Source organism: Protopterus annectens, chromosome 13.part0 (genome assembly GCF_019279795.1).
Source record: "Protopterus annectens isolate FY-2018-M chromosome 13.part0, PAN1.0, whole genome shotgun sequence".
Classification (NCBI taxonomy): domain Eukaryota; kingdom Metazoa; phylum Chordata; order Ceratodontiformes; family Protopteridae; genus Protopterus; species Protopterus annectens.
The window spans coordinates 1,169,785,029-1,169,811,842 of record NC_056747.1 but is presented as its reverse complement, the minus strand read 5'-3'; the positions used below and the strand labels follow the sequence as shown (position 1 = coordinate 1,169,811,842).

At 45.0% G+C, this 26,814-nt stretch overlaps 1 protein-coding gene across 2 annotated transcripts in view; it reads right to left on the bottom strand.

The window, feature by feature from the left end:
* UBTF (upstream binding transcription factor) overlaps positions 1-26,814 on the bottom strand; it is a gene marked incomplete at its 5' end in the record, with an annotated part of 198,277 nt that overhangs the window by 70,593 nt on the left and 100,870 nt on the right. For both annotated transcript variants that reach the window (XM_044055172.1, XM_044055173.1), the window contains 2 exon segments: positions 24,538-24,727; positions 25,880-25,977. In XM_044055172.1, coding sequence (XP_043911107.1) covers positions 24,538-24,727; positions 25,880-25,977 — 288 coding nt within the window.

Genomic DNA, 26,814 nt, shown 5'->3' with positions numbered 1-26,814 from the left:
CCCTGCAAGATGCCTCTAGTGAATCAAAACCACATTGCAAAGTATGCTTTCCAACCTGTTCAGCAGAATGCATTAAATCCTGTAAATCCTTATTTTCAGCACAGTCAATCAACATCATTTTCTGTTTAAGCAATTCAATAATATGCTGCTGATACTTTAACATATGAAACTGGCAGTTTAAGGCCCTAATGGCCAAAGTTGCAGAAGTGTATACTTTCTTACCCCATCTATCCAGCGTCCTGGAGTTTCTATCAGAGGGGGTAGGATTTTTGGCAGTAGTAGCCTTGATGCCCTTGGGTCCCTGTGAAATGGTCTCAGGATCCGCAGTAGGATTTTTAAAAAGGAACTTGAGAGTCCGGAACCCTGTAATATCTATCAGGTTTTCTGGGAACAGGAGGTAGAGTCAGGGGTCAAGCTAGATTCAGAAAAGGCATCATCAACAATATCTTGTACTGGAGGGATAGCTAAAGGCCTGTGCTGGGGCAAGAGTAAGAAATCCCTAAGCCTCTTTTTAGAATCAGAGTAATCCTGGCTTTCCCAGCGAAAGTGCTCCCTCAGAGTATGCAGGGTTTCACCAAAAGAGAAATCCTCTGGAGGGGAAGCAAAGGGAAGAGAGTCCTCTACATCAGAATCCTCATAGATAGATAAGGGTAAATCCTGGTCATCAGAGGAAACAGAAATTTCAGAATCCTGATCAGAAGTATCATAGGCAAATTCAGTCCTAGGTCTCAGAGGGGGAAGGTTGGCTTCCCCTGATTAAAGTAATAAGGTCTTCAGCCATTCTTATCTGATTTTTTAGGCATAGAGGCCTGACCATGCGGTCTGGGCGTCAATTTTCTAGGCATAGTTCGAGTTTTAGGCCTTGAAGAAGAAGATGGCGTTGGTTTAATATGCAAGTCAGCAGGCCTGAATACACCCTCAGAAGCCAGTGCCTTCACAGCGGCTCCGGACACATCCATGGTAGGGACATCCGCAGGTTCCACAGTTGAAGCATCTCGGGTCTCAGTAGAGGCCTGCGAATCTGAAGTAGCGGGTATCAGGGGCTATGAAATCGCCTCACTAAGTACCGGCAAACTGGCTTAGGAGAAGCGTCATCGGCAGCTTTGCACCTAGGCGGCCTTTCTCTGTCTTTATCTTTGCATTTTTTCAAAATATAGGTAGTCTGATGGCTTACCGAAGACATATCTGGATAACTGAACAGAGTACCCAAAATATCTAGAAGCATAAATATACAGACAATGAATAGTTCATTGCTTGAATAAGGCACAGAATCAACAGCAAGGTACGTCATGGTCAGGGCCTAGGCAAGGAATACAGTATGAATGAAAATCTTTGTGAGGTATTTGCTTTCCACAAGAAATACAATTATTGACTTTTACTGACATCGGTTTAGAGCAAGAAAATGTTTCCCCAATGGGATACTTAGCTTTAGTTGAAGACTTCGGTTCTGAAACTCAAAAATGAAAATTTCAGGAGTCGGCCGACCGACACTTGCAAACTGCTTCTGCTTCGGGCACCCCACAGCAAGAAAGACCGACAGTGTTGGCTGCATGCTTTATACCCCTGACTAGCTGACATCACGGAAGATGAGACAGCAACCGACGCAGGACCCAAGACTTTGATAATCAGGCTGACTGGGAGCTACTGCAAGCAAATAACCCAAATGTGATGACTGCAACAGTGAAACACTAAGAACATCTGCCCCTACATCTGGGCCTTTATCCCCCCATTACTTATGGCTTTGTCCACGCTTCTTGTTCTGAGAGATTGAGAGGTATACACGGAATATACATTGTGCTTCACTCCCAAACAGAGCAAACACTAACTAGTGTTTGTAATTGATTTGCTTCTTCTGACTAATGCAATTACTAACTTTAGAAACTGATATCCATCATTGTTACCTGAAAACTCCTCAAATGTAAAAAAAAAAACGCAAAATATACTTTTTCCACCACTGGGAAATTTCCATGTACTTAGGAAGCCAGGCTTAACACTCAGTACTCTCACTGACCCACAGACCTTCTCATACTGTAGCAAGGAAGTAATAAAGACAGAGCATCTCGACGTCCTTCTTATACTAGAAATGTGCTAACATTCAGGTGGGAGGACATCTGTCAGCCAAGGGGGAATGGTGAAAAGTTATGGAACTCTTACAAGACATCAGCCCTTCTTTGGCAGAAATCTGCTATCACACTTGCAATAGGGAACAACAATGAACATTAGTGGCTGCCTGGAGTTTGGGTCTGTCTGTGGTATCGTTCTCAGGCACCTGGTCCAATCTTTAATAAGGCAGACTTAAGAATCAGACAGTTTAGTATCCTTTTTAACAAAGTAAAGGATGAGAATATTAACTCTGTGAAATGATACAAAGTCCTAGATTCTATGGGGAGATGCATGATCTAAGGGGCTAGCTTCCTCTTCTAAGGGGCTAGCTTCCTCTTCATTTCCTTTGTTGAGACTGGAAAGTACAGTTGTGTACTCTTACCATAAATGTAGATGTTAGAGTGTATTCACTGTGGCAGTCATCACACATGGGTTATCTGCCTGCAGGTAGCCTTCAGTCATCCCAAATACCAGAGTCTTAGTATTTCTGCGTCAGATGCTGTCACTTCTTCCATGATGTCAGATCGTCAAGTGTATAAAAACAGGCAGCCAACGCCATTACATCAGTTTTTCTTGCCCCAAATGTCAGAAGCCCCCAAACAGGGAGCTAGTATATGGTGTGGAAACCACCACAGAGAGGAGGGACAGTGTTAGAAAAATATGCATTAGTAATATGCATGCTTAGTGCATTCGAGGTTTAAAAGGGTTAATACATTTATTCTGTTCACACTGCATGAATCTGCACAGCTACTAGAGACATTCCAATCTGTTTATGTCATGAAAATATGCGCAGCTATGATCTGCTTATGCCATGGAAATTAACAAGAAGCATTTGATTTCTGCTAATGTCATGAAAATAATAAGTGTTTCATTTCCATTAATGTCATGAGACTTAACAAAGAGTTGTTGATTTTCTGCTTATGCCATGAGAAAGTACACAGCGCTGAAGCTATTGATAATGAAAACAAAGGCTGTCTGAAAGTATAAACTGTAGTCAGCATTACTTGTACCTAAGCTAGAAATGCACCTTGAATCTAGGCAAAAATGTAACACATATATATTAGAACTGCACAATTGAAGAATGGAAAGATTGTGGTGGGCTAAAAATAAGCCCAAAGGCCAGGTTGTTTTTCTCAAATGTTTTTGTAAATCAACAATAATCCAGTCATGTCAGCAGGACATCTAAGTAACATTTTCTATGTAACACATAGTGAGTTTTAAATCTGAACATGTCAGCAGGAAATCTAAGTAACATTTTCTGTAGAACAATACAGAAAGCTTGTCGAACTACCTCAGCAATAGAAGCAACATTTCTGTTCAACATGGAAAGAACTGTATAAAAGTAGCATACTGCTCACTAGTAATTCAAACAAATCCTGTATCTGCATGCTTTGTCTCCTTGCTGCAATTAATAAAGGGTGCCATACTTGAACCTTACGTGAATTGGTCTTTGACTTTTTTTCCTTTGACAGATTGGTCCTTTGGACCGGAACCCTCTCTTCACCTCGGATCAGACGGGCCAGGTGGTTGAAACCGTACGGGGAAGAAACCAAATCGGTTCTTCTTATTTGAAAAGCCCTCCGACTGAATTGTCGTACAAAAGAGGCCAGCCACTTTCTGATCTGCGACTGAAGGACGGGTCTCCGAATTGGTGATCAATCACGTGGGCTCAGGTAAGGTGAATTTACTTTTTTCTGCTTTCTGTTTTAGATCAGGGACTAGATTTGTATTGTTTTTGTCAAGACTGTATTTTTGCTTACAAGTCTTGTCATAGATCAGGAGAAACAGAATAAGTAGGCAGTCATTCTGAAGAGACTATAACAAAATCCGTGGTACCACGTTTAAAATAAGAGAAGTTACGTAATGATCAAAAGGGTAGAACAAAATGGGTAATAATTGCACAAAAAAACCCAAAATCCGCCGTTAACAGAAGACGCAAAATACATGCAGTCGCAGCGTGCCGACAATATTAAATATTATTCAAAATGGGTTAATAAATATGAATTTGATGGAAAATTAGAAAAATCCTCGCTTATCAAACTTGTCAAACAGCTCAAAACAGATTCCAAAGGTCAGGTAAAAAAGCAACGTAAATTAGGAATTCCTCTGGCACACAGGTGGATTGAGGAAGTAAACCGTAGGGAACAAAAGAACAATTCAAAAACAATGTTTTTAGACAAGGAGGACAATAACTTAGTAATAGCATCAGCACCTCCGCCTCCCTTACCAGAATATGAAGCAAGTGAACAGGTTAGTCCACCCCCATGATATCCTGTGGTCACTGAAGAAAGAGGCATTATGAAAATAAAACCATATATTAGAGATCCCATCGGGACCAGGTCTCGAACAAGGGCAGGTAACTCAAATGAAGGCATTGAGTTATATCAAATGGTTAAAAATTCACGATCTATGAGTGAAGAAGAAATATGCCCACTTATAGAAAGTACCTAATCCTCAGGCAGGACAAGACAATCAGGACCCAACTATTTTAGTGTATAGACCTTGGACTCCAGAAGATATCCGGAAAGCCACTGAGGGAATTCCCTAACCAAAAGTTATTTAGAAAATTCTCAGAAGATTTGCAAGGAATGTGGCTGAGTTATAACCTAAATGGAGAAGAGGTAGAAAAAGTAGTTAGACAAATTGTGGGGCCAGATTGGCACATGATTAGTGGCAACTGGAATCCCCGTGACGCTGCACAAAGACCCCTCCCACATAGCAGCGCAGAATTAGACAACAGAGTAAAAGGTCTTACAGACCACATCTCTGAAAAATGGAAGCCTAGGGCAGACTGGACTTGCATTAATCAATGCATCCAACAAGAAGGTGAAACTATTGACCGGTATTATGCCAGACTATTAGAATGTTTTAATAACCACTGTGGAATGCAGGTTCCTGAAGATCAAACACAAGATTCCCCATATGAACAGCAGTTAAAGAATGCATTTTTAAAGGGCAGTATTGCACCTATAAGCAGTTTTATTATAAAACACATGGTAGACCATCGTACAAGCAGGTTACAGTCATTACTTGAATATGCTAGGCATGCCGAAAGGCATTTTAATAGCAAAAAGAAAAAGAAAGCTCAAGTATTTTCTGTAGAAGATGGAGCAGAAGTCTATGTAGTACAGTCCGGGGAAAAAGGGCAAGAAAAATGCACAGGGAAACAAACAATCTGATCAACGATCAGAGGACTTTGAAGGGCGAAAGAAAAGGGGTGAATGTTTCAAATGCGGTAAAAAGGGACACTTGGCAAAAGATTGCAGGAAAAACAAGGCAACCACGGAAGACAAGAGGGTGAGGACTGACTATATGGTAGTCAGGAATCACTAGAAGGGGATAGTGAAGAAAGACAAATGAGAATGTGATAGAGGGAGTAGAGGATGTGACAGAAGAGATAGAGGAAGTGCAAGAAGTTAGTGACAGTGAAGAAAATGAAATATCAGACCTAGCTTTATTGAGCTTGGAGCTCTATTTAGCAGACATGAAACCAGAAGTTACACTCTTGGTAGAAGGGAGGGAAGTCAAATTCTTATGTGACTCAGGGGCATCACGAACCCTGATACATCCCTCCAAACTGCCAGAAAACACAGTCTCACCTGATTACATACTGGTAAAAGCAGCTAATGGACAGCTGTATCGGGAGCCCCTTTCCCATAATATTGCAATAACTGATCCAGTTTCAGGATCGACTCAGAAAAGCAAAATTGTTGTTTCTGCAAAATGCCCAGTAAACCTCTTGGGCAGAGACCTCATCCAGCTATTTGGTATAGCAGTAGTCCCAACCATGCAGGGTATGAAAGCACAGCAACAAATTGATACCTTTGCAGTGCAATCAGAGGGTGAAATGTTTTATTGGTACAGCCAGGACTTGGTTACGACTGGTCTAGGGACTGTGACCTAAGAATTAATGAATGTAGCCATCAGCAAGTTCCCCTCCCTTGACATTGATAAGCAACACCTGTTGCACTGTACCCTGTATTATTGTAACACACCAGGACCTGATAAGGAATATGAGCAAGAATTGTTTAACAATCATGCAAACAGATTGATATTATGTAATCTGTACTGGGACACAGAAGGGAACAGTGTAGCCAGCTGCTCATTGCCCCAGGAGTTCTTTACACTTTATAAATCTAATCGATTACCACATGTTAGCTTAACCAAGAACAAAAACAGAGAATGGGCAGACCTAGGAGAAAAAGTCACGAGATGGGAGAAACAGGCAGAATTAGAACTGTCAGGACAGGGAATACAAATACAGAAGTTGAATTGGATAACTCAGACCCACCCAGCCGTGCACTTGCAGTCTAGCAAGGACAGCTGATTAGCACTCCTATTAAAGGAGGAAGAAAATGCCTTACAAAATATACCAGAGACTCTCTTCTTATATACTACTGCCCTTTCTACACTTATTCGTACAGCGGGACCAGTAACTATCACGCCAAAGTCAGCATTCAGACCACAAAAAAAGACAGTATCCCTTAAGAAAAGATGCAGAGGCAGGGATAAAGCCTATTATAGCAGTCTTACTTAAAGGAGGGATACTAGTAGAATCTCCCGATTCACCATGTAACACACCTTTATTTCCAGTTAAAAAAGCAAATGGAGAATGGTGTATGGTCCAAGATTTACAAGCTGTAAATGATGCAGTAATACCAAGGGCACCTACGGTGCCTGACCCACATACCCTGTTGAATGATTTAAAACCTCAACAGAAGTATTTTTCTGTGGTAGACATTAGCAATGCATTCTTTTCGATACCGATACAGAACATTAGATGAGGACAGAAAAGCAGCAATATTACAAGCACCAAAACCCACTACCAAGAAGGAAATGATGTCCTTCCTGGGTACAACTAATTTTTGCCGGAGCTGGATTCCAAACTATGCCTTGGAATCTGCACCTCTGACTGACCTGATATATAAGAAGCCTATGGCAGCACAGGATTTATTACAATGGACACCAGAAGCAGAATCTGCTTTCTGCAAACTGAAGCAGTTAATAGCATCCTCATTAGTTCTAGGATTACCAAACTTCCATAAAAGTTATTTCCAAACTGTAGATTGTAAGCAAGGTTATATGACATCAGTGTTAACACAACAGCATGGGGATAAGCAACGCCCCATTGCTTACTATTCATCACAACTAGACCCAGTGGCACGGTCCTTACCCCACTGTGTACAAGCAGTAGTTGCAGCTGCAATGGCAGTGCAAGCTTCGGCCTCAGTAGTTTTATTCCACCCTCTCACTTTGAGAGTGCCTCATGCAGTCACGATTATTTTACTGCAAGAGAAGGTGGCATATCTTTCCCCTGCTAGGCATCTTTCCTGTATGACTATATTGCTGAGCCAACCTCACATGACAATTGAGCGATGCATGACTTTGAACCCTTCTACTCTGCTCCCGACCCTTGCAGACAGCACACCGCATCACTGCCTGCAGGTAATCGAGCAAAAGACATTAGCTAGAAAAGATCTCACAGATGTCCCCTTGGATGATGCCGAGGTGACATACTACGTGGATGGTTCATGCAAAAGGGGTCCTGCAGGACAGAACCTAGTAGGACATGCAGTAGTTTCTGACACTGAGATTATAGAAGCAAAACCTTTACCACACAACTTATCTGCACAGGCAGCAGAACTGATTGCCTTAACATGGGCATGTACCTTAGCAAAGGGTAAATATGTAAATATTTTTACTGAAAGCCAGTACGCTTTTTCTACTGTACATGTTTTTGCGCAACAGTGGAAAAACTGAGGAATAATAACATCTGCTGGCACCTATAAATCATGCACAGTTTATTCTAGATCTTTTAGAATCTATTCAGTTACCTCAGAAAGTAGCCATTTGTAAATGCACAGCTCACACCAAGCAACAAGATAGGATTTCAAAAGGTAATGCAAGAGCTGATACAGCTGCAAAACAAGCAGCTACAGAAGTATTTCTTTTAAATGAGGAACTACAACCCTCTGAGATTTTAGACTTAGAAATGTTAAAAACAATGCAGACACTCAGTACGCAAGCTGAAAAACAAAGATGGGTAAAACAAGGAGCAATTCTCGAAAAGGGGCTGTACATCTCTAAAGAAGGGATACAGATACTACCATCTAATTTGTTTAGATATGCAGCTTTGTTGAGCCATGGGCAATGCCATGTCTCAACAGGGGGGATGGTACAGCTGGTGAAAGTACAGTTTTGTACCTACCATAAATGTAGATGTTCGAGTGCTAATACAGCTGCAGTCATAACAGATGGGTTCTCCTGCCGTCAGGTGGGTCCTCGGTCGGCCGAATTCCAAAGTCTAGGTCCGGCGTCGGTTGTCGTCACTTCTTTCCTGACGTCAGTGCGACAGGGGTATAAAGGAACCAGCCGACGTCATTTTCTTCAGTTTTTCTTGCCCCAGATGTCAGGTGCCCCCAGAAGGAAGGCAATACATAAATTTGTGTAATAATGCAGTGCAATATAATCAAAATACAGTAGTTGCAAGCAAATACATCATAAATGAATACCCCAATCAGGTTGTATGAGGATGTGTTAGCCTATAGGCCTGTCCCAAGAGGGGAAGGAGGGAGGAAACCTGGACTGCAGCTGTATTAGCACTCGAACATCTACATTTATGGTAGGTTCAAAACTGTACTATGTTCATCGTGCATACAGCTGCAGTCATAACAGATGGGTAGAATCCCAAAGCTAAGAAAGGGGTGGTAGGCACTAGGCGGAACTAGGAGGAGCCAAAATGCCCTGCAAGACTGCAGTGGCAAAGCCTGCTCTAGATTTGGAGTATAATGGTAGGTTGTAGTGCTTGGAGAAGGTATGCACAGAACTCCAAGTGGCTGCTTCCAAAATATCCTTGGTAGGAACTCCTCTGAGGAAGGCTGCAGAGGTGGCTGTGGCCCTGGTGGAATGAGTTCTAATGCCTGTAGGTACAGTTTTGCCATGAAAGGAATAGCAAAAGCGTATGCAGTGGGCTATCCATTTTGAGATTGTCTGTTTGGAAATTGGCTTTCCTTGAGCTCCTACATAGGCCACAAAGAGCTGTTCTGATTTTCTGAAAGGCTTTGTTCTGTCCAAATAATAATGCAGTTGTCTGTGGATGTCCAAGGAATGTAGTAATCTCTCCCCTTTGTTTTGAGGATTAGGATAAAAAGTAGGTAAATGTATGGCCTGATTTAAAGCTACCCTGGATACCACTTTAGGCATAAAGGACGGGTTGGTTCGTAAGGAAACTCTGTCCTGATGGAAGATGATAAAAGGCTGGACAGCCATGAGAGCCTGTAGTTCTGAAACTCTACGAGCTGAGGTGATAGCCAGAAGGAAAGCTGTTTTCCAGGACAAATATTGCAAATCTGATGAGGCAGCTGGCTCAAAGGGAGGCAAGGTCAGTTTTTCCCCGAATGAAATTAAGATCCCAAGCAGGTATTGGTTGTTTCCTTGGAGGTCTTAAATTCTTTGCCCCTCTGAGGAACTATATTAAGAGAGGGTGAGAGAATAAAGGTGGATCAGTGTTGTATTCTGCGGAAATGGCTGAGGCATGGATTTTGATGGAGGTGAAAGAAAGTCCACTGCTTAGCAGTTCAGCCAAATATTGTAGTATTTGAGGTAAATTCAGTTTTCCAGGATCCTGGCCCTTTTTCTCATTCCAGACACAAAAACGTTTCCATTTTGCGGAGTAAGCTTTTCTAGTTGATGGCCTTCTGGCCTCCAAAATGACATCCTGCACCTCCTTGGAGAGTAGGGCCTGTTGTGATGCTAAGGAACCTTCCATGCGGCTAGAGTGAGTGTTTTTAGCTGGCTGTGAAGAGTTTTGAAGCTGTGCTGAGTCAGAAGAAGAGGCATTAGAGGCAGGGTCCATGGTGGGGAATGAGTCAGGCTCCTCAGGAGTGGGTACCAGTGTTGTCTTGGCCAGTCCAGAGCAAAGAGAATCATCTTTGGTCTGTCTGCTCTGGTCTTCAATAGAATGTTGGGCAGCAGAGGAAGAGGTGGGAAGGCATAAACTGTCATTGATGTCCAACTGAAAGAGAGAGCGTCCACTCTCCAGGCCTTTGGATGGAAAATCCTTGAGCAGAATTTTGTCAATTGATGATTTTTGTGGGAGGCAAAGAGATCTATGTCTGGCCTTCCCCATTCTTGGATTATTTCTGTAAAAACTTTTGGATGCAATTTCCATTCGTGTGGATCTGTCATATTCCTGCTTAAGTTGTCTGCCAGCGTGTTTTCCTTGCCTAGCAAGTACTGTGCTTGTAGTTCCATTTGTAAGTCCATGGCCATGTTCCAAAGTGACATGGCCAGTCTGCATAGGGGTAAGAATGTGTTCCTCCCTGTTTGTTTATGTACCACATAACTGTGGTGTTGTCCGTTCTTATCAATAGTTGACCTGGTTGTAGAAGGTCCTTGAAAGCTATAATAGCATTTATTACTGCTAGCATTTATTTTTGACTGATGTGAAGGTGCTTTTCTTTTTGGGACCATTTGCCCTGAATGCACCGATCTGTCATGTGCCTCAGGCTATGTTGTGATGACTTGATTTGCTTGAGGCTCGCTGAATGGAAGACCTGTGTTTGTTTGACATGCTTGAGCCCACCACAGAAATTCCTTTTGCAGACATGGAATTAGTGGTATTATTGTTTCCAAACTGTGGCTGTGTTGAGACCATATGTTTTTCAGGTACCATTGTAGTTTCCTCATATGCAGCTTTGCACATGGGATTAGTAAGATGCAAGATGCCATGAATCCCAGAGCCTGCAGGATTTTCCTTGCAGTCAGCCTGGTGCAATTTGCTAGTGTTCTGAAGTATTGAATTAGTTGCCCCTGCTTCTCTGGTGTGAGGTAGGCCATCTGGGTGTTTGTGTCCAAATTGGCACCCAGGAAAATTATCTTCAGAGAGGGTATTAGCCTTGATTTCTTTTTGTTGACTGTGTATCCCAGAGAGTTCAACAACATTATTACATAAGCCAGATGTTTCAGAAGAATGTGCTTGCTGTCCACTTGGATCAGGCAGTCGTCCAGATAGGGGTATATTTGTATCCCTTGAAGTCTGCAGTAGGCAATTACTGATGCCAGGCATTTCGTGAATACTCTGGGCGCAGTAGATAAGCCAAAGGGCAATGCAGAGAATTGATAGTGGATTGAACCTGCAAGAAATCTGAGGTATCTTCTGCAGCTTTGTCTGATTGGGACATGCAGGTATGCCTCCTTGAGGTCCAATGTTACCAGCCAAAACTCCTTGCCCAGCACGGGAAGAAGCTGCTGTAATGTGAGCATCTTGAATTTTGGTACGAGTAGAAATGTGTTTAGGATGGATAAGTCCAAAATGGGTCTCCAGTCGGTTCCTTTCCTTGGTACCAGAAATAGTCTGGAATAAAAACCTTGACCTTGTTCGTGAGTAGGTACCTCTTGAATAGCTTTCATGTCCATGAGCTTTGAAATTTGTATTTGTGCCTCTGCCCTTTGATTGTGTGGCAGGTTTGGCATGCCTCTCATTTTTGGAAGAGTGTGAAAATGAAATCTGTAACCTCTGTTTATAATGTCCAGGATCCATTTGTCTGTTGTGATAATATGCCAATTTCTTGCAAATAATGCCAGCTTTCCTCCCAAGGGTGCTGCCAGCTGAGACTTGCTTGGCATGAAAAGGAGGACGCCATTGGGTTTGTTTCCTGTATTGTTGTGCACTGTCTTCGCCACCTCTTGGTGCTGGAGTTTGCCATTGCCTGCCTCTATATGATCCTTGAGATTGTCCTCTGCCCCTTGTGCGCCTGTATCTACCTCTTTGGGGCTTGTCCGTGGCTAGAAAGGACCAGTTTTTAGAAGGCCAATTTCTGCTAAAACGTGGTGGTTGAACCTGTAGAAAAGCTTTGACAGTTTGCATAGATTTAGCTTTTTCTTCCATTTTCCGTAGTATCTCCTCAGCATTAGTACCAAATAGTACATCCTTTTGTAAAGGAGCATCTAGTAGTTTAGCTTTAACATGATCAGGCAAGATCTGTTCCCTAAGCCAGGCATGTCAACGAATGACTGATCCTGTAACAGCAGGTCTACTTGAGGCCTCTAAGGCATCATAGCCACATTTGTAAGGTGTGTTTACCCACTTGTTCTGCACTATGTATCATATCCTGCAACTCCTTCAGATCTGGTTGTTCAGGTCGAGACATTTTATTTCTTAATTGTGATATTTAAGCATATGGACTGACAATTTAAGGCCCTCATGGCTAGGGTGGCCGAGGTATATACCTTTTTTCCCCACCTTTCTAAGGATCTAGACTCTCTTTCGGAAGGTAGTGGATTCTTAGCAGTAGAGGCCTTCATTCTCTTGGGGCCTTGAGAAATGGTTTCAGGGTCAGCATTTTGGCTTTTGTAAAGAAATTGGTGTGAGTTAGGAACTCTGTAGTACCTATCAGGCTTGACTGGGGCAGGAGGCAGGGAATCCGGATTAAGGCAAGCCTCCGAGTAAACATCATCAAGTATGTCCAAGACAGGAGGTATCGCCAGAGGTCTTGGCTTTCCCAATGGAAGTGTTCCCTCAAGGTGTGCAAGGTTTCCCCAAAGGAAAAATCCTCTGGGGGAGATACTGACGGAATGGACTGCTCTGCATCAGAATCTTCAAAAGGGGAGTACGAGTGTTCCTCTACATCAGAATGTTCTGAAAAAATGGAGCCCTGGTCAGAAGAGGGAGAATCTTCCTCCACTCTGGGTCTCTTGTCTGGAGGGGGTTGGGAACCCCTGATAAGAGTAATTAAATCCTCAGCCATTTTAAGCATCTGCTTTTTAGGCATGGGGCCTGGAGATGGGCCCTGTGCAACAGGCCTCTTGGGATGCATGGCTGATTTGGACTTAGTAAAGGCCTTAATGGAAAAGGAAGATGAGGGTCTAAAGACACCATGGGTGGAAGTGGACCTGTCCACATTAGGAGGCTCAGTACGCACAGTGGCTTCGGTGGTTGTAGTCTGGGTATGGGCCGAGGTACCTGCGGTCTCGGTTACAGAAGACACCGCCAAAGAAGTGTCGTCGGTAGTCAGGGGCTGCACAGGAGTCTTGCTGAGAACCGGACCACGTGTAGCCGGTTTTGGTGTGGTGTCGGTGGAGACCGCGGGCCTCACGTGTCGGTCCTTGTCCTTGCGTTTTTTGGACAAAACGGTAGTCGGAGTCTCCGACGACATTTTATAATCAAAGGCTTTACCAAAAGTGTTGGGCTTAACTCCGCCCGACGCTTAATAGTGCGTTTATTGAAAGTAGCGCAAAAGCGACAGCCCGAGACTTCGTGGTCTGGGCCTAAACAAGGTATGCAGAGGGAATGGAAATCCTTATGCGGTATTTGCTTCCCACAAGAAATACAATTGTTAACTTTGTCTGACATCGGTCTGAGGCAAGAAAAGTTTCCCGAACGGGGTACTTAGCTTTAAAGAAGACTTTGGTTTCCAATTTTTCGTAAATTCAGGAGCTGGCCGACCGGCACTTGCGAACGGCTTCTGCTTCGGGCACCGCGCAGCAAAAAAGACTGAAGAAAATGCCGTCGGCTGTGTCTTGTATACCCCTGTCGCACTGACGTCAGGAAAGGAAGCGACAGCAACCGACGCCGGACCTAGACTTTGGAATTCGGCCGACCGAGGACCCGCCTGACGGCAGAAAACCCATCTGTGATTACTGCAGCTGTATGCACGATGAACATCTGTGTTGTTGTCTGTTTTTATCAGCAGCTGTCCTGGAAGGATTAGGTATCTGAAAGCTGTCACAGCATTCTGTACAGCTAGCACCTCCTTTTGGTTGATGTGCAGGAGAATTTCACTTGGGCTTCAGTGGCCCTGAATGCATTTGACCAGCCATGTGAGCCCTCCCTGCATAGTCTGATGAGTCTATGGTCAGGGTTTGGGCGGCGTGAGGTAGAGTAAAATGCAGTCCCTAGTTGTGGTTGCATGCTTTTGCCCACCAAAAGAACTCTGCCCTCAGACAAGGTATGATAGGAATGACTGTTTCCAGGTCCTGAGAATGTTGGCACCAAAGACTTTTTAAGTACCACTGAAGTTTCCTCATATGTAGTCTTGCATATGGAATTAGCAGAATGCATGAGGCCATGAACCCTAGGGCTTGCAGTATTTTTCTTGCAGTTAGCTGGGTTCTGGTGGCCATTTGTTTGAAGCAGTCTGTCAGATAGACCTGTTTTTCTGAAGTGAGAAATGCCATCTGGGAAGTTGTGTCCAAGTTTGCTCCCAGGAATACAATCTTTTGACTGGTCACCAGTTGTGATTTCTTTTCATTGATGGTGTACCCCAATGAAGTGAGAAGTCTTTTTACAATTGCCAGGTGATAAAGCAGCAATTCCTGGCTGTCTGCCTAAATCAGGGAGTCATCCAAGTAAGAGTAAATTTTGATATTTCTCTACAAGCAGTATGCAATGGCTGGAGCCAGGCATTTTGTGAATATCCTGGGTGCAGTAGATAAGCCAAAGGGAAGTGCAGAGAACTGATACTGCATAGATCCTGCCCTGAAACGTAGACATTTCCTGCAGGATTCCCTGATGTGGATGTGCAGATAAGCTTCTTTTAAAGTCTAGGGTGACTAACCAGGCATCCTTGGCTAGCATAGGGAGAAGATGTTGCAGGGTAAGCATCTTGAATTTTGGGACCACCAGGAAAGTGTTGAGAATTGAAAGATCCAGGATTGGGCAACAGGAGCCCTCTTTCTTGAGTACCAGGAATAGTCTGGAGTAGAAACCCTGACCCCTTTGTTCTACTGGAACTGGCTGAATAGCTCTGATGTGGAGCAGGGAAAGAACTTGGTTTTGAGCCTCTGCCCACGGGTTTGGAGGAAGTTTTGGAAACCCACTTGGGGGTGGCAGTGAATGGAAATAAAATTTGTATCCCTGGGATACAATGCTGAGGACCCATCGGTCCTTAGTGATGGACATCCAGTTTTTTGCATGAAGGGCAAGTTTTCCTCCTAGGGGCACAAGCAATTGGGCAGGGCTGGGACGTTGAGCTGAGAAGTCATTGTGAACTTTTTCCACAGGGAGGTGGCTTACCACTCCCTGTTTTAGGAGTGGGAGCACTCCATTACTTAGATCTCTGCATACCCTGAGACTGTAGTCTGGGTGGTCTGTTTCCAATGGATCTTGTTTGGGAAGGCCTGGAGGAGGCTGGAAAGGACCAGTGTTTCGAAGGGCAATGCCTACTAAATCGAGGTGGTTGCATTTGTAAGAATTCTTTAACAGTTTGCATATATTTTTAAGAACTTCTTCTGCTTTGGTGCCAAACAAAACATCCTTATTTAAAGGAGCATCTAGTAATTTGGATTTGACATGAGCAAGGTCTGCTCCTTCAGCCAAGCATGTTTTCTCAGTACAGAGCCAGTGATTGCGGCCCTGTAAGATGCTTATAGGGCATCAAAGCCACACTGCAAAGTATGCTTACTAACTTGGTTTGCAAAATGTATAAGCTCTTGCAAATCTTTATTTTCTGCACAATCTGGAAATATTACCATTTTTTTGTTTAATGAGTTCCATAATATGCTGCTGGTACTTCAGCATGTGAAACTGGCAATTCAATGCCCTGATGGCAAGAGTTGCAGTGGTATATACCTTTTTACCCCATCTGTCTAAAGCTCTGGAAACCCTGTCCGAAGGGGTAGGATTTTTGGCTGTAGTAGCCTTAATACCTTTAGGTCCCTGGGAAATTATTTCTGGATCAGCAGTAGGATTCTTGAAAAGAAACTTGTGGGAATCAGGTACTCGGTAATACCGGTCAGGTTTCCTAGGGGCCGGAGGTAAGGTGTCTGGAGTAAGACTGGATTCCATGAAAACATCATCCACAACATCCAGGACAGGGAGAATAGCTAAAGGCATGTGCTGAGGTAGCTCTAAAAATTCTCTGAGTCCCTTTTTGGACTGAGGATAGTCTTGGCATTCCCAAAGGAAATGCTCTCTTAAAGTATGCAAGGTTTCATCAAAGAGAAATCCTCTGGAGGGGAGGCAGAGGGAATGGATTCCTCTGCATCTGAATCCTTATAGGTGGATAAAGGCATGTCCTGATAATCAGAAAGGTCACAGTCATTGGACATCTGGTCTGTAGAATCTGAAGGCAACTGAATTCTTTGTCTCTTAGCAGGGGAAGGCTGACTTCCCCAATTAGCGTTAGAAGGTCTTCAGCCATTCTAAGCATTTGTTTTTATGGCATGGGGGCCTGAGCACGCGGTTTGATAGTCGGTTTTCTAGGCATAGTGAGTACTCTAGGCCTAAGAAACTCTGTAGTTTTGACTAAAAAAGAAGTCGTCAGTTTGATTCGAACATCGGTAGATCGGAAAACACCCTCAGAATCCGGTGCTTGCACAGTGGCTCTGGACCCATCCAAGGTAGAGACATCCGATGGTTCCATAGTTGAAGCATCTCATGGCATACCGGACTCTGAATGGGTCTCAGCAGAGGCCTGCGAATCCAGAGAAGCAGGCATCATGGGCTGCAAAGGCACCTCACTGAGTACTGGTGGACTGGCGACTAGCTTAATGGAAGCGTCAGTGGCAGTTTTGGACCTATGCGGTCTGTCTCTGTCTTTATCCTTATGTTTGTTCAGAAACCGGCAGTCGGATGGCTTACCAAAGCCATTTCGGAATATAGAGATAGAGAGCGAAAGAATTTAGCAACAAAAATAGCCAGACGACAAATGGTTCGGGTGTTAAACAAGGCACAAAACTGACAGCAAGGGATGTCGTGGTCTGGCCTAAACAGGTGACGCAGTAAAAATCGCTGTGAGGTATTTGCTTTCCACAGGCAAGACAATTGTTAACTTTTTCTGACATCGGTTAGAGCAAGAAAAAAGGATCCCCAACTGGGTACTTGGCTTTAGAACACTTCAGGATTATCAACTCGAAAAATGAAAATTTCAGGTAGCAGCCAACCAGCACTTGCAAACTGCTTCTGCTTCAAGCTCCTCCTCTGCAAGAAAGACTGATGTAATGGTGTCGGCTGCCTGTTTTTATACCCTTGATGACCTGATGTCATGGAAGAAGTGACAGCATCCGATGCAGAAATACTAAGACTCTGGTATTTCGGGCCGACTGAGGGTTACCTGCAGGCAGATAACCCAAGTGTGATGACTGCAACAGTGAAACACGAAGAACATCATCTGTTTAGGAAAGCCTGGCCACAAGAAAAAATTCTGGGCAGTCTGAATATCTTATTTGTCCTTTCTGTACTGGAGCAACCAACTCTCACCGTACTATAATTGCACTAATAAAGAAGTTATGTACTCACCATAACGTTCCATCTGAGTAGGTAAACTTCATTTGTCAGCAGCATGTGGGTTTCGGATCCAACACGGATCCGAGCCGGCAGCATACCAAGCAAAAATATCCACGCTCCAAGCTCCTCCCCCTACCCATACTACACTGCAACCTCCTTCCAATCCTCAGATCGAGTCTGTCACTCCACATGTGACAACCAACAAACTAAAACCTGAGAACCCTGAACCAAGAACAAACATCAAGCTTGTGAACTCCGAACATCGAGTTCAGCAGAAATAACCGCCAAGGTCAGGGGGAAGGAGGGAGGGATGGTTGCTGACAAATTAAGTTTACCTACGCAGATGGAACGTTATGGTGAGTACATAACTTCTTTATCTGAAGTAGTTAACTTCATTTGATCAGCAACCTGTGGGACAGAAGTCCCCAGCTACCCAAAATCTTGGGAGGCCCTTAAGGAAGGATATTCCGGAGCACTGCAGAGCCAAAGGAAGCCCTTCCCTCTAGACACCAAATCCAGTTTATAATGAGTAATAAAGGTGTGAGAGGACACCCAGGTAGCCGCTGAATGAATGTCATCCAGGGACACTCTAGACCAGAATGCAGTAGACGTTGCCATAGAATGCACAGAATGAGCATGATCTCCTACTGGTTCTGGTAAACCAAGCTCTCTATATGCTTGTAGGATACAAAGGGAAATCCACCTAGCGAGAGTCACCTTTGAAACTGGTTTCCCTAGAAAAGGCTTAGCAAAGGAAACAAAGTTGATCAGATTTACAAAAGACTGCCGTCCTGTGCAAATAAAAATGTAACTGCCTGTGAACATTCAGCAAATGAAGTTTGTATTCCCCTTTGTTCTGAAAATTAGGGGGAAAAAAAAGCAAATTAATAGACTGATTAATGTTGGTCTCAGAAGCAACTTTAGGGAGAAAAGACAGATTAGTCCTGAGAGACACCCTATCCTTATGAAACACTAGATATGGGGGTTTCATACAAAGAGCCTGAAGCTCCGATACTCTCCTGGCTGAGGTGACAACTACCAGAAAAAATTCTTGTCATGGAAGACTGCTCAAGTCAACTGATGCTAAGGGCTCAAATGGAGGCGCAACTAAGGCCTGAGGAACCGAAGTCAGATCCCACGGCTGGGACGGATTCTTAATAGGAGGTCTCAGAAGAAAAGTGCCTTTCAAAAAGGTCTTACAAATTTTGGCAGCAGCGAGAGAGCCTAAATTGTCCCCTACATGGAAATGGGAAATAGCCGCCAGCTGGACCTTCACTGTGGAAGAGCTGGCTCCTTGCAGGAAGATAAGAGACAAAAAGTCTAATACCGCTGGGATCGGAGCGGTAAAAGGATCCAGATTTCTCTGTGAAGCCCAAATGGAGAAACGTCTCCATTTGCTACAGTAAATTTTCCTGGTAGAGGATTTATGTGCCGCAACCAAGATGGATTTAACAGAGGAAGAGATACTGGGAGTCCTATCAACTAGGGGAACTGGAGTAACCAAGCTGCGAGGTTCAGGCTGTCCAGATTCGTTGGAAGCATTCCCGAGGGATGACGAATCAGATCCAGAATGGGATCCAAGATCCAGGGTGGAGCTAAGAGATGAGACCGCAGGCAGGGAAACCAGACTTGACAAGGCCAGAATGGGGCTATGAGGATAATTCTGCTCCCCAACCGACGAGCTTTCTGTAAGAATTTTGTCATGAGTGAGAGCGGGGGATACGCATAAAGAAGACCAAGTGGCCAAGCATGAACAATAGTGTCTCTGGGGGCTTCCCCCATTGGGGGAATTAGAGCGAAAAACTCGCTGCACTTCACGTTGGATGGCGATGCAAAGAGATCGCAGCAAGGCTGACCCGACTTGAGGAAGACCTGTTCTGCTACACAGGGGTTCAGAGACCACTCGTAGGGAGAAAGAATAGTTCTGTTCAATTTGTCTGCCAAGATGTTGGACCGACCCGGAATGTGCGTTGCTATCAGAAAGTGGTTGTTGAAGATCACCCATTTCCAAACTCTCATGGCTTCTCGACAAAGGGGATAAGACTTGGTTCCCCCCTGTTTGTTGATATACCAGACCACTGACATATTGTCTGACTGGATCGCAATAGTTCCCAGAGGAAGATAACCATGAAGGGCCTGCAACACTAAAAGGACCGCTCTCATCTCTAAAACATTTATATGCAGAACGGTCTCGCTCTGAGTCCACGTGCCTTGGACAGTCCTGCCTGAACAGTGCCCCCCCCCCCACCCTAGGCAGGAGGTGGTCTGTGGTCACCGTGGCTTGGGGTTGGGGCATAACAAAGGGGCGTCCCTCCCGCAAATCCCGGGATCAGAGCCACCACATGAGAGAATTTCTGCGCACACTGCTCAGAGGAATCGGAAAATCTAGAGGTTGATGTAGTACGGCTCACTAAACTTGCAACGTCCACTGTAATACTCTCATATGCATATGAGCACAAGGGATCAGGTTGATAGCTGCTGCCATGGACCCTAAGGCACTCAGGACTAATTCTACTGGGGGACAGGGGACTGCAGAAGCGCTAACATGAAGTGCCAGGCTGTGTAGTCTGTCTGGAGTCAAAAATGCCCTGGCCTGAAGAGAATCTATTCTCGCCCCTATGAAGTCTAACATTTGAACAGGTTGTAGGGAAAACTTCCTGAGATTTATGGTGATCCCCAGCCGAGGTGATATCCGGAGAAAGAAATCTCTGGCTAGTATGAGTAGATGCATGGTGGGAGTGTTGAGGAGTCAGTCATCCAGGTATGGGAAGACTTGAATGCCCTGAAGTCTCAGGTGGGCCGCTACAACTGCCATGACCTTGGTGAACACCCTGGGGAGCTGTGGTGAGACCGAAGGGTAGGACCTTGAATTGATAATGACTGGCTCCTAGCCAAAAGCGGAGGAACCTCCTGGATCGTCTGTCCATCAGGATATGGTAGCATGCATCCTTGAGGTCTATTGAGCACAACCAGTCTTCCTCCTGCAAGAAGGGCAGGATGGGTTGAAGTGTGGCCATCTGGAACTTTTCCTTGGCAATGAACAGGTTCATTGCTGATAGGTCAAGAATCGGCCTTAGGTCCCCCATCTTTTTTGGCACCAAAAAGAACCTGGAATAGATGCCTGATCTGGACTGGTCTGGGGGCACCTGCTGGATAGCTCTTTTTTCTAGCAGCTTTTGTATTTCCAAAGCCGCAGCCTCCCTCTGACTGGGTGGGACGTCTGGGAGGCGCCTTGTGTAAGGGGGCTTGTTTGTGAAGGGAATAGAATAGCCTCTAGATATTATTTGAAGCACCCAGCGATCTGTCGTGATGGACTCCCATTGGGCTAGGTGCATCGAAAAACGCCTCCCAACTGCCTCCAGAGAGGAGCAGTCGGGCAACCCCTCAGGGTTGCTGTGCAGGTCAATCTGAAAATGGTTCCCATGACCCGAAGTTCTTTGGCCCCCCTCTGCCTCTAGGCCGGCGTCCACCTTGTCCCCCTCTGCCTCTGGGGGAGGAGGAGTCCTGAGCGTTCTGGGACTGCTGAGATTTCTGGAACAACAGCTTCTTTTGCCCTTGCTGGTTCCTGGAAAAGGACCTTTGAGGGTTAGAGAAGTGGATCCCAATGGCTGACAGCGTTTTCCTCTCTTTCTCGCTCTGGACAAGCATATCGTGAACAGTCTTCCCGAACAGGGTCAAACCGTCAAAGGGTGTGTTAGCGAAGGATGCCCTTGAAGGGTTCCGAGAAATCGCAAAGACGGAGCCAGCCATGATGCCTTAAGGCGATACCGGACCCACTAGCCCTAGCGGCTCCCTCGCTGGTGTGAGAGAGAAGACGCAGGGACGTATTGGACACAGACTTGAGAGTGGCCATATGAGCAGAGAAGTCCGTTTATCCTCAGCCGACATGGACTCCGGGGGAGACTCTACGTACTCTTTCACAAGGTCCTGCTGCAGTCGAATTACATGGGCCAAGTAATTCAGCGCCCTTACAGTAAAGGTAACTGAAGCAAAAGTCTGTTTTCCAAGATGGTCCATTGCCCAGGACTCCTTGTCTGGGGGGTGGACCGAGGAACTTTCCTCGGTGAGTTCCTTTTTTGTGGCCGCCACCACCACCATGGCATCAACCTGGAAACCTTTATTCCAAGAAGCTCAATCTGCCAGGGGGCTCAATATTTTGTAGGGCCTTTTGGGTATTGGCTCCACAGTGTCCGGTTCCTTCCAAGCTCTGGTGGTGATAAGGTCCACCAGAGGGTCAGCTGGGGGGGACACCCAAGAGGTAGATGGACCTGTGTCAAACGCCTCCAGGAAAACCGACTCGTCAGAGGAAGGTTTTTGGGCAGACCACCCCCCCCCCCTCTGGCGAAGTTATTTCCATTATGTCGCCGAAGGAGACATCTTCGGGGGGTGATCTGGGGGAACCTTCCCATTCCTCCAAGTCGGTATCTTCAGTGAGGGACTCAGGGGAGTCCAAGTGCCTCCTTTTACACTGGCATTTGTGAGGAACCTCCTCGGGTGGACTCTCCGGGGAGGGTTCACAAATGGTTTTGTGTTCCTCCAGGGGAACTGGCTGGGGCGTAATAGACACAGGCTGTCCCTGGGGGGACTGGATGACGGAAGACAAACCCAGCTGCAAGGGGGCAGGGATGGACCCCGAGGAAAGAGTGAGGGGTCTTGATCCTTCAGAGAGAACCCTCTCCACAACATCGAACGTTGAAGGAGAACCGGCTTCTCTGAAACTGGTGGTGTGGGTAGCCACGACCCTTGGATCAGACGAAGGGATCGGAGCCGAAGTTGGAAAGGCCGGACCCAAAGGGATGGTATGCCCCGACCACAACGGAGCCGATGACGCACTCATCCCCTTGGATCCGACGCCAAACTCTCAGCTCCGAGAGTTCGGATCCGACAGACTCAAGGGCATGGCCAGCGTCGAGGTAGAAGGTACCATCAGTGCCGACCCCCTGACTCCGGGGCTCCTTGGATACATAGGCTCTGAAATCCAATGGTGGATCGGAGAAGGAGCTATCGGGGCGAAAAACAGCCGAACTTCCTGCACCGGTGGGGGGGGGGGGCAGCAACACTCCCATCTGCAGTTGAGTTTGTAGAAACCTTTGCATCATCCGATCCATGTCTGCTTTAGAGATGCTCCAAGTAGATCTCGAGGACGTCGCCAACGCGAAGATGACCTTGAGGCTGGTCGAGCCTCCCCCGGATCCGGAGAAAAACGTGGTAAACGGAGCCAAGGGGAGGATGGTCTAGTAACTTTGACAGGAGACAAAATCACCTTAGCGGGAGGGGCCGTTGGATCCAACACAGCCTGCCGCTTGCGGCCCTTCTCTCTATCTCTATCTTTTTCCTTTTCTGTTTGTCTCTCTGTGTTTTTCTTTCATTCTCTCTTGCTTGGCCTCTCTCTCTCCCTGTGGCAAGGTGGGAGGGTGAGTCCCGGACAGGGGAGGAGGGCCGGATGGCTGGACAGCCACAGCCGTGGCTGGCGAAGAAGCTGTGGAAGCAGAAGAAGCAGAAGTTGATTCCGCGGGTAGAAGACCTGCCAGAATCAACTTGTTCCTGCGATCCCACAGGGTTCAGGTGTTGAAGACCGCACAGATTTTGCAGCCTGATGACAAATGAGGCACCCCCAAGCAAACTACACAAAGAGTGTGACAGTCGGCTGGCGACAGCTTGTGTCCACACTCTGTGCACTTACAGAAAGTCACTTTCTGACTTTCCGATATAGTACACACACACACACACACACACACACACACACACAAACACTACGGGCCGGAAGGGGGGCCTACACTGACAGAAAGTTAACAACTTTCTAACTCACAAACTTGCCTGGAGCTCAAAAATCCCGTGCTGGCAAAGCCACAGCAAATGAGATCTGGGGATTGGAAGGAGGTTGCAATGTGGTATGGGTAGAGGGGAGCTTGGAGCTCGGATCTTTTTGCTTGGTATGCTGCCGGCTCGGATCAGTGTCCGATCCAAATCCCACAGGTTGCTGATCAAATGAAGTTAACTACTTCCGATCAGGTCTTTAAACATATCCACTACAGGAAGAACATTTCGTGTGTGGAAGACACTGTAGTTAATTTTACATCTTTAAATAGATCCGCAACAGACTACCCAAGGGGTCTGCTTTTTTAAAACCCCAGCCATACATGCCCAGTCAGCATCCTTTGGGTACAGTGAAATATCCTGGGACTAACCACAATCCTTTTGGCATGAGCCCCCCCCAGGAACTCTCCAAAACAAAGTCCTAAAGGGAAAGATAGTAGGGACGCTTCCCCTTAGATCAAAATATGGAATTTGCTAAAATCCCTAGAACTCGTGGCATAGTTTCCCTAATTGTGACTAGAAACAGCAGGACAGGGTGAAGGGAGTGACCATTAACACCTGTTGGAGTGTTTTGTGCCTATGCTTCATAATACTTGTAAATCTAGGGAAACTGTGTCAGGACAAGGGGGCTTGAAAGAGACAAGGACAATAAGTTGTGGTTGGAGGCCCTTGCAGTGGTACACAATGGGTGACAATGATGTACCAGCACATAAAGTAAAACCCTGCCCAGGTACATTTAATCATAATGAAAACCCAGTACAGGTCCTGGACACCTGCCAGATACAACGGTGCCTGAACAAACATCTCGAGTACACAGAGTCAGAGTTTCACTGAATCTGTAACTCAATGAAGTGAAAACATCCGGCACATTCCATCAATTCCAAGGGAGTTGTAAATGGACCTCTCCTCCCGCCCCCCTTTACAGGACCTAAGGTGGCACTTGCAAAGGAACCTGGCCAAAGCACTTGGTAATCTCGGGGAGAAACCATGCCAAGTGACCTTACACACTGACCAAATAGGGAAAGTGGGTTAGGAAGAACTCGCAGTACCAGAATGTCATAGCCGTCTGGTGACAAAAGCCCTGCAGTTAAGTTCTTGCTACAAAAGTCCCTCCAAACTAAGATCAACTACTCTTACTACAGATGCCTACAGGATACAAATGAACAAAGGGGGCACTGCCTTAGAATCTCCACAAACAAAATCAGAACACACAGTAGGTCAGGTTTTAAGGGTATAACACGTGTTGCATTAAACCCTGCATGGAAAGAACAACCACCTTCACTCAGGCGTACAGTTCTAAGCTCATTCATACAGGCTGCCCTATTTCTTATTCATGGTTTACAAAACAACAGGTCTTTTTCCTATCAACTTTTGTGTTCAGTTATTCTCACCTTTAGCCAAAGTTCTAGCTGCAGTTTATACTGTCTCTGCTGGTCTTCTGCAAGCTTCTTGTAATGATCCTTCTGCGCCAGGGAAATACGTTGCCATCGGCTACCAATTTCTACCATGCGTTCCTTTAGCGGTAAATGATTTAGTTCTCCACTTGAAAGAAGTTCCTGAGAGAATTTCTGATAACCATTCCTGGGATTTTTTTTTTTTTTTTTTTTTTTTTTAAAGAAGTGAGGAAACAAAAAGCAAAAATGTATTTATTTTTTTTATTAATCATTCCATTTTTATCCATTTTGTTTATGCCCCCAACCTCTAAAGTTGCAGTCTTGCAACTGCATGCAAATTAACAATACTGAAGAGGTAGTGGATAAAACACAGTATACCACTCATGAAGTAAGGTATACAACACAGTAAGAATAAGGTACAATTTATTTATGGGCAGAAACCAGGAATAGATTAAGTAGGTAATCTGCAAAGGAATGAACGACACAGCAGTGCTTTGCCTACCCCAAAGTGCATGACAGCCGATTTCAAAGAAAGAACAAATGAAATAGTTGAAAACTGTATAACATCCAATAATGCTTCACTGCCTTTATTTTATTTATTTCTACAGAATCTTACCAGGCTCTTCTGATCATCAGCCACCCAACTGAACCCCCTACCCCATTCACCCATTTAGAGCATCTACATTACTCCTTCCTGATCACATGATGTGATGTGGTTGAATAATCGACAGCATTATCCCCAATTGCTCCCAGGGTGGGGAACTACACAGGTGAACTCTAGTAGAAGTAACATCCTCAAAGAGCAAGAGGTCTTTTATTATCCCAGTTCACACTAACCTACAGCAACTAAGGCAGGCATAACCTTTCACAATTCTAGCAACCGACACATGAACTTTAGCATAAGAACCAACAATAAAAATACAGTGTCCAAATGTGCCGTCTTTCTGGGTATTTCTCTCCAGCCCTTATTGCAACACCCACCCTCTGCTGATTGTCTGTACTGCAGAGGACTGTTCCGCTTCACCCCCAGATGGATTAGATGGCATTAATCTAACTCCTATCCCCCATATGACCATTCGTCCAGCATTTGAAAGCAGGTGATAGGGCTTTACCCCTCTATACCCCAGCTGCCTCTAAGTATTTCAATTCCTCCACCTAGATTACACCCACAAACACAAAGATTCAACAATAATCAATATTCCTGTACACAATACAATGAACAGTACAGCACCACCCCCTCTCTCCTCCACACATACACACACAAACACACATATATACACATATATATATATATATATATATATATAAATATATAAAAGTTGCAATGGGTAATACGTACATTGGAGGCCTCTTTGGTTCTCCTTCAAACTTAACTTTCCTGCCCTGGCTGCTCTGGATCACTGGCGTGCTTGGCGACCTCATTTCACTTAACTCTCTCTGCAGAAATGGAGAAAATATTGTATCTGTCAAAAAAAACATTTCAGACACTTTCGCTTTCTGATGACTCACATTCTTTCCCACATTAAGTTATTATGGAGTTAACCATCATCTTCCAAGAATGCAAAGCTTCTCTGTTTGCACTAGACAGAAACAATAGAGTGAGAACTACCAGTGCTACAAAGTAACACAATTTAGTCAGTGACATCTTATATCAGCCAGAACCCTAATGCAATACAGTTTGCTTATACAAACATGTTCAAGCTCCAAGATAAAAGGAACCCAAAACTCCAAGCAGAAGTTTAGATGGGAAATTAATTAATTTCTGCTACTGTACACACACACACACACACACACACACACACACACACACACACACACACACACACACACACTAATACATGATAATTTAAGGTTTACCATTAAACTTTCGCTGTGCAATTGCACGGCTATGAAGTAATCGAACAACAGATGTTCGAATACTTCATATTTCGGCAGGTTATGTGAGCGAATGGTATAATTGCGAATGGACTGTGCATTCGCAATTATAACGTTCGCTCATGTAAAGGGATCGCGGTACAGTGTGGTTAGGGAAATAGATCCCTTTCCTCACTGTAGTGTGATCTCGGAGTTGGAATATTAAGTTAGGGGGTGTGTGGGGGGGGTGCAGCCCCCCAACAGGGGGGTTTGCCCCCCTGCATAAATGTGATGTTAGGCTAGCTAGTTAGGGAGTTAAGGGAAGGGTGGGATTGCTGTTAAGTGTCGAAAATGTCGTAAGCGTCATTTTCAACATTAACAGCTGTTTTCCAATATTAGGAACGTTCAGAATTGTGTACT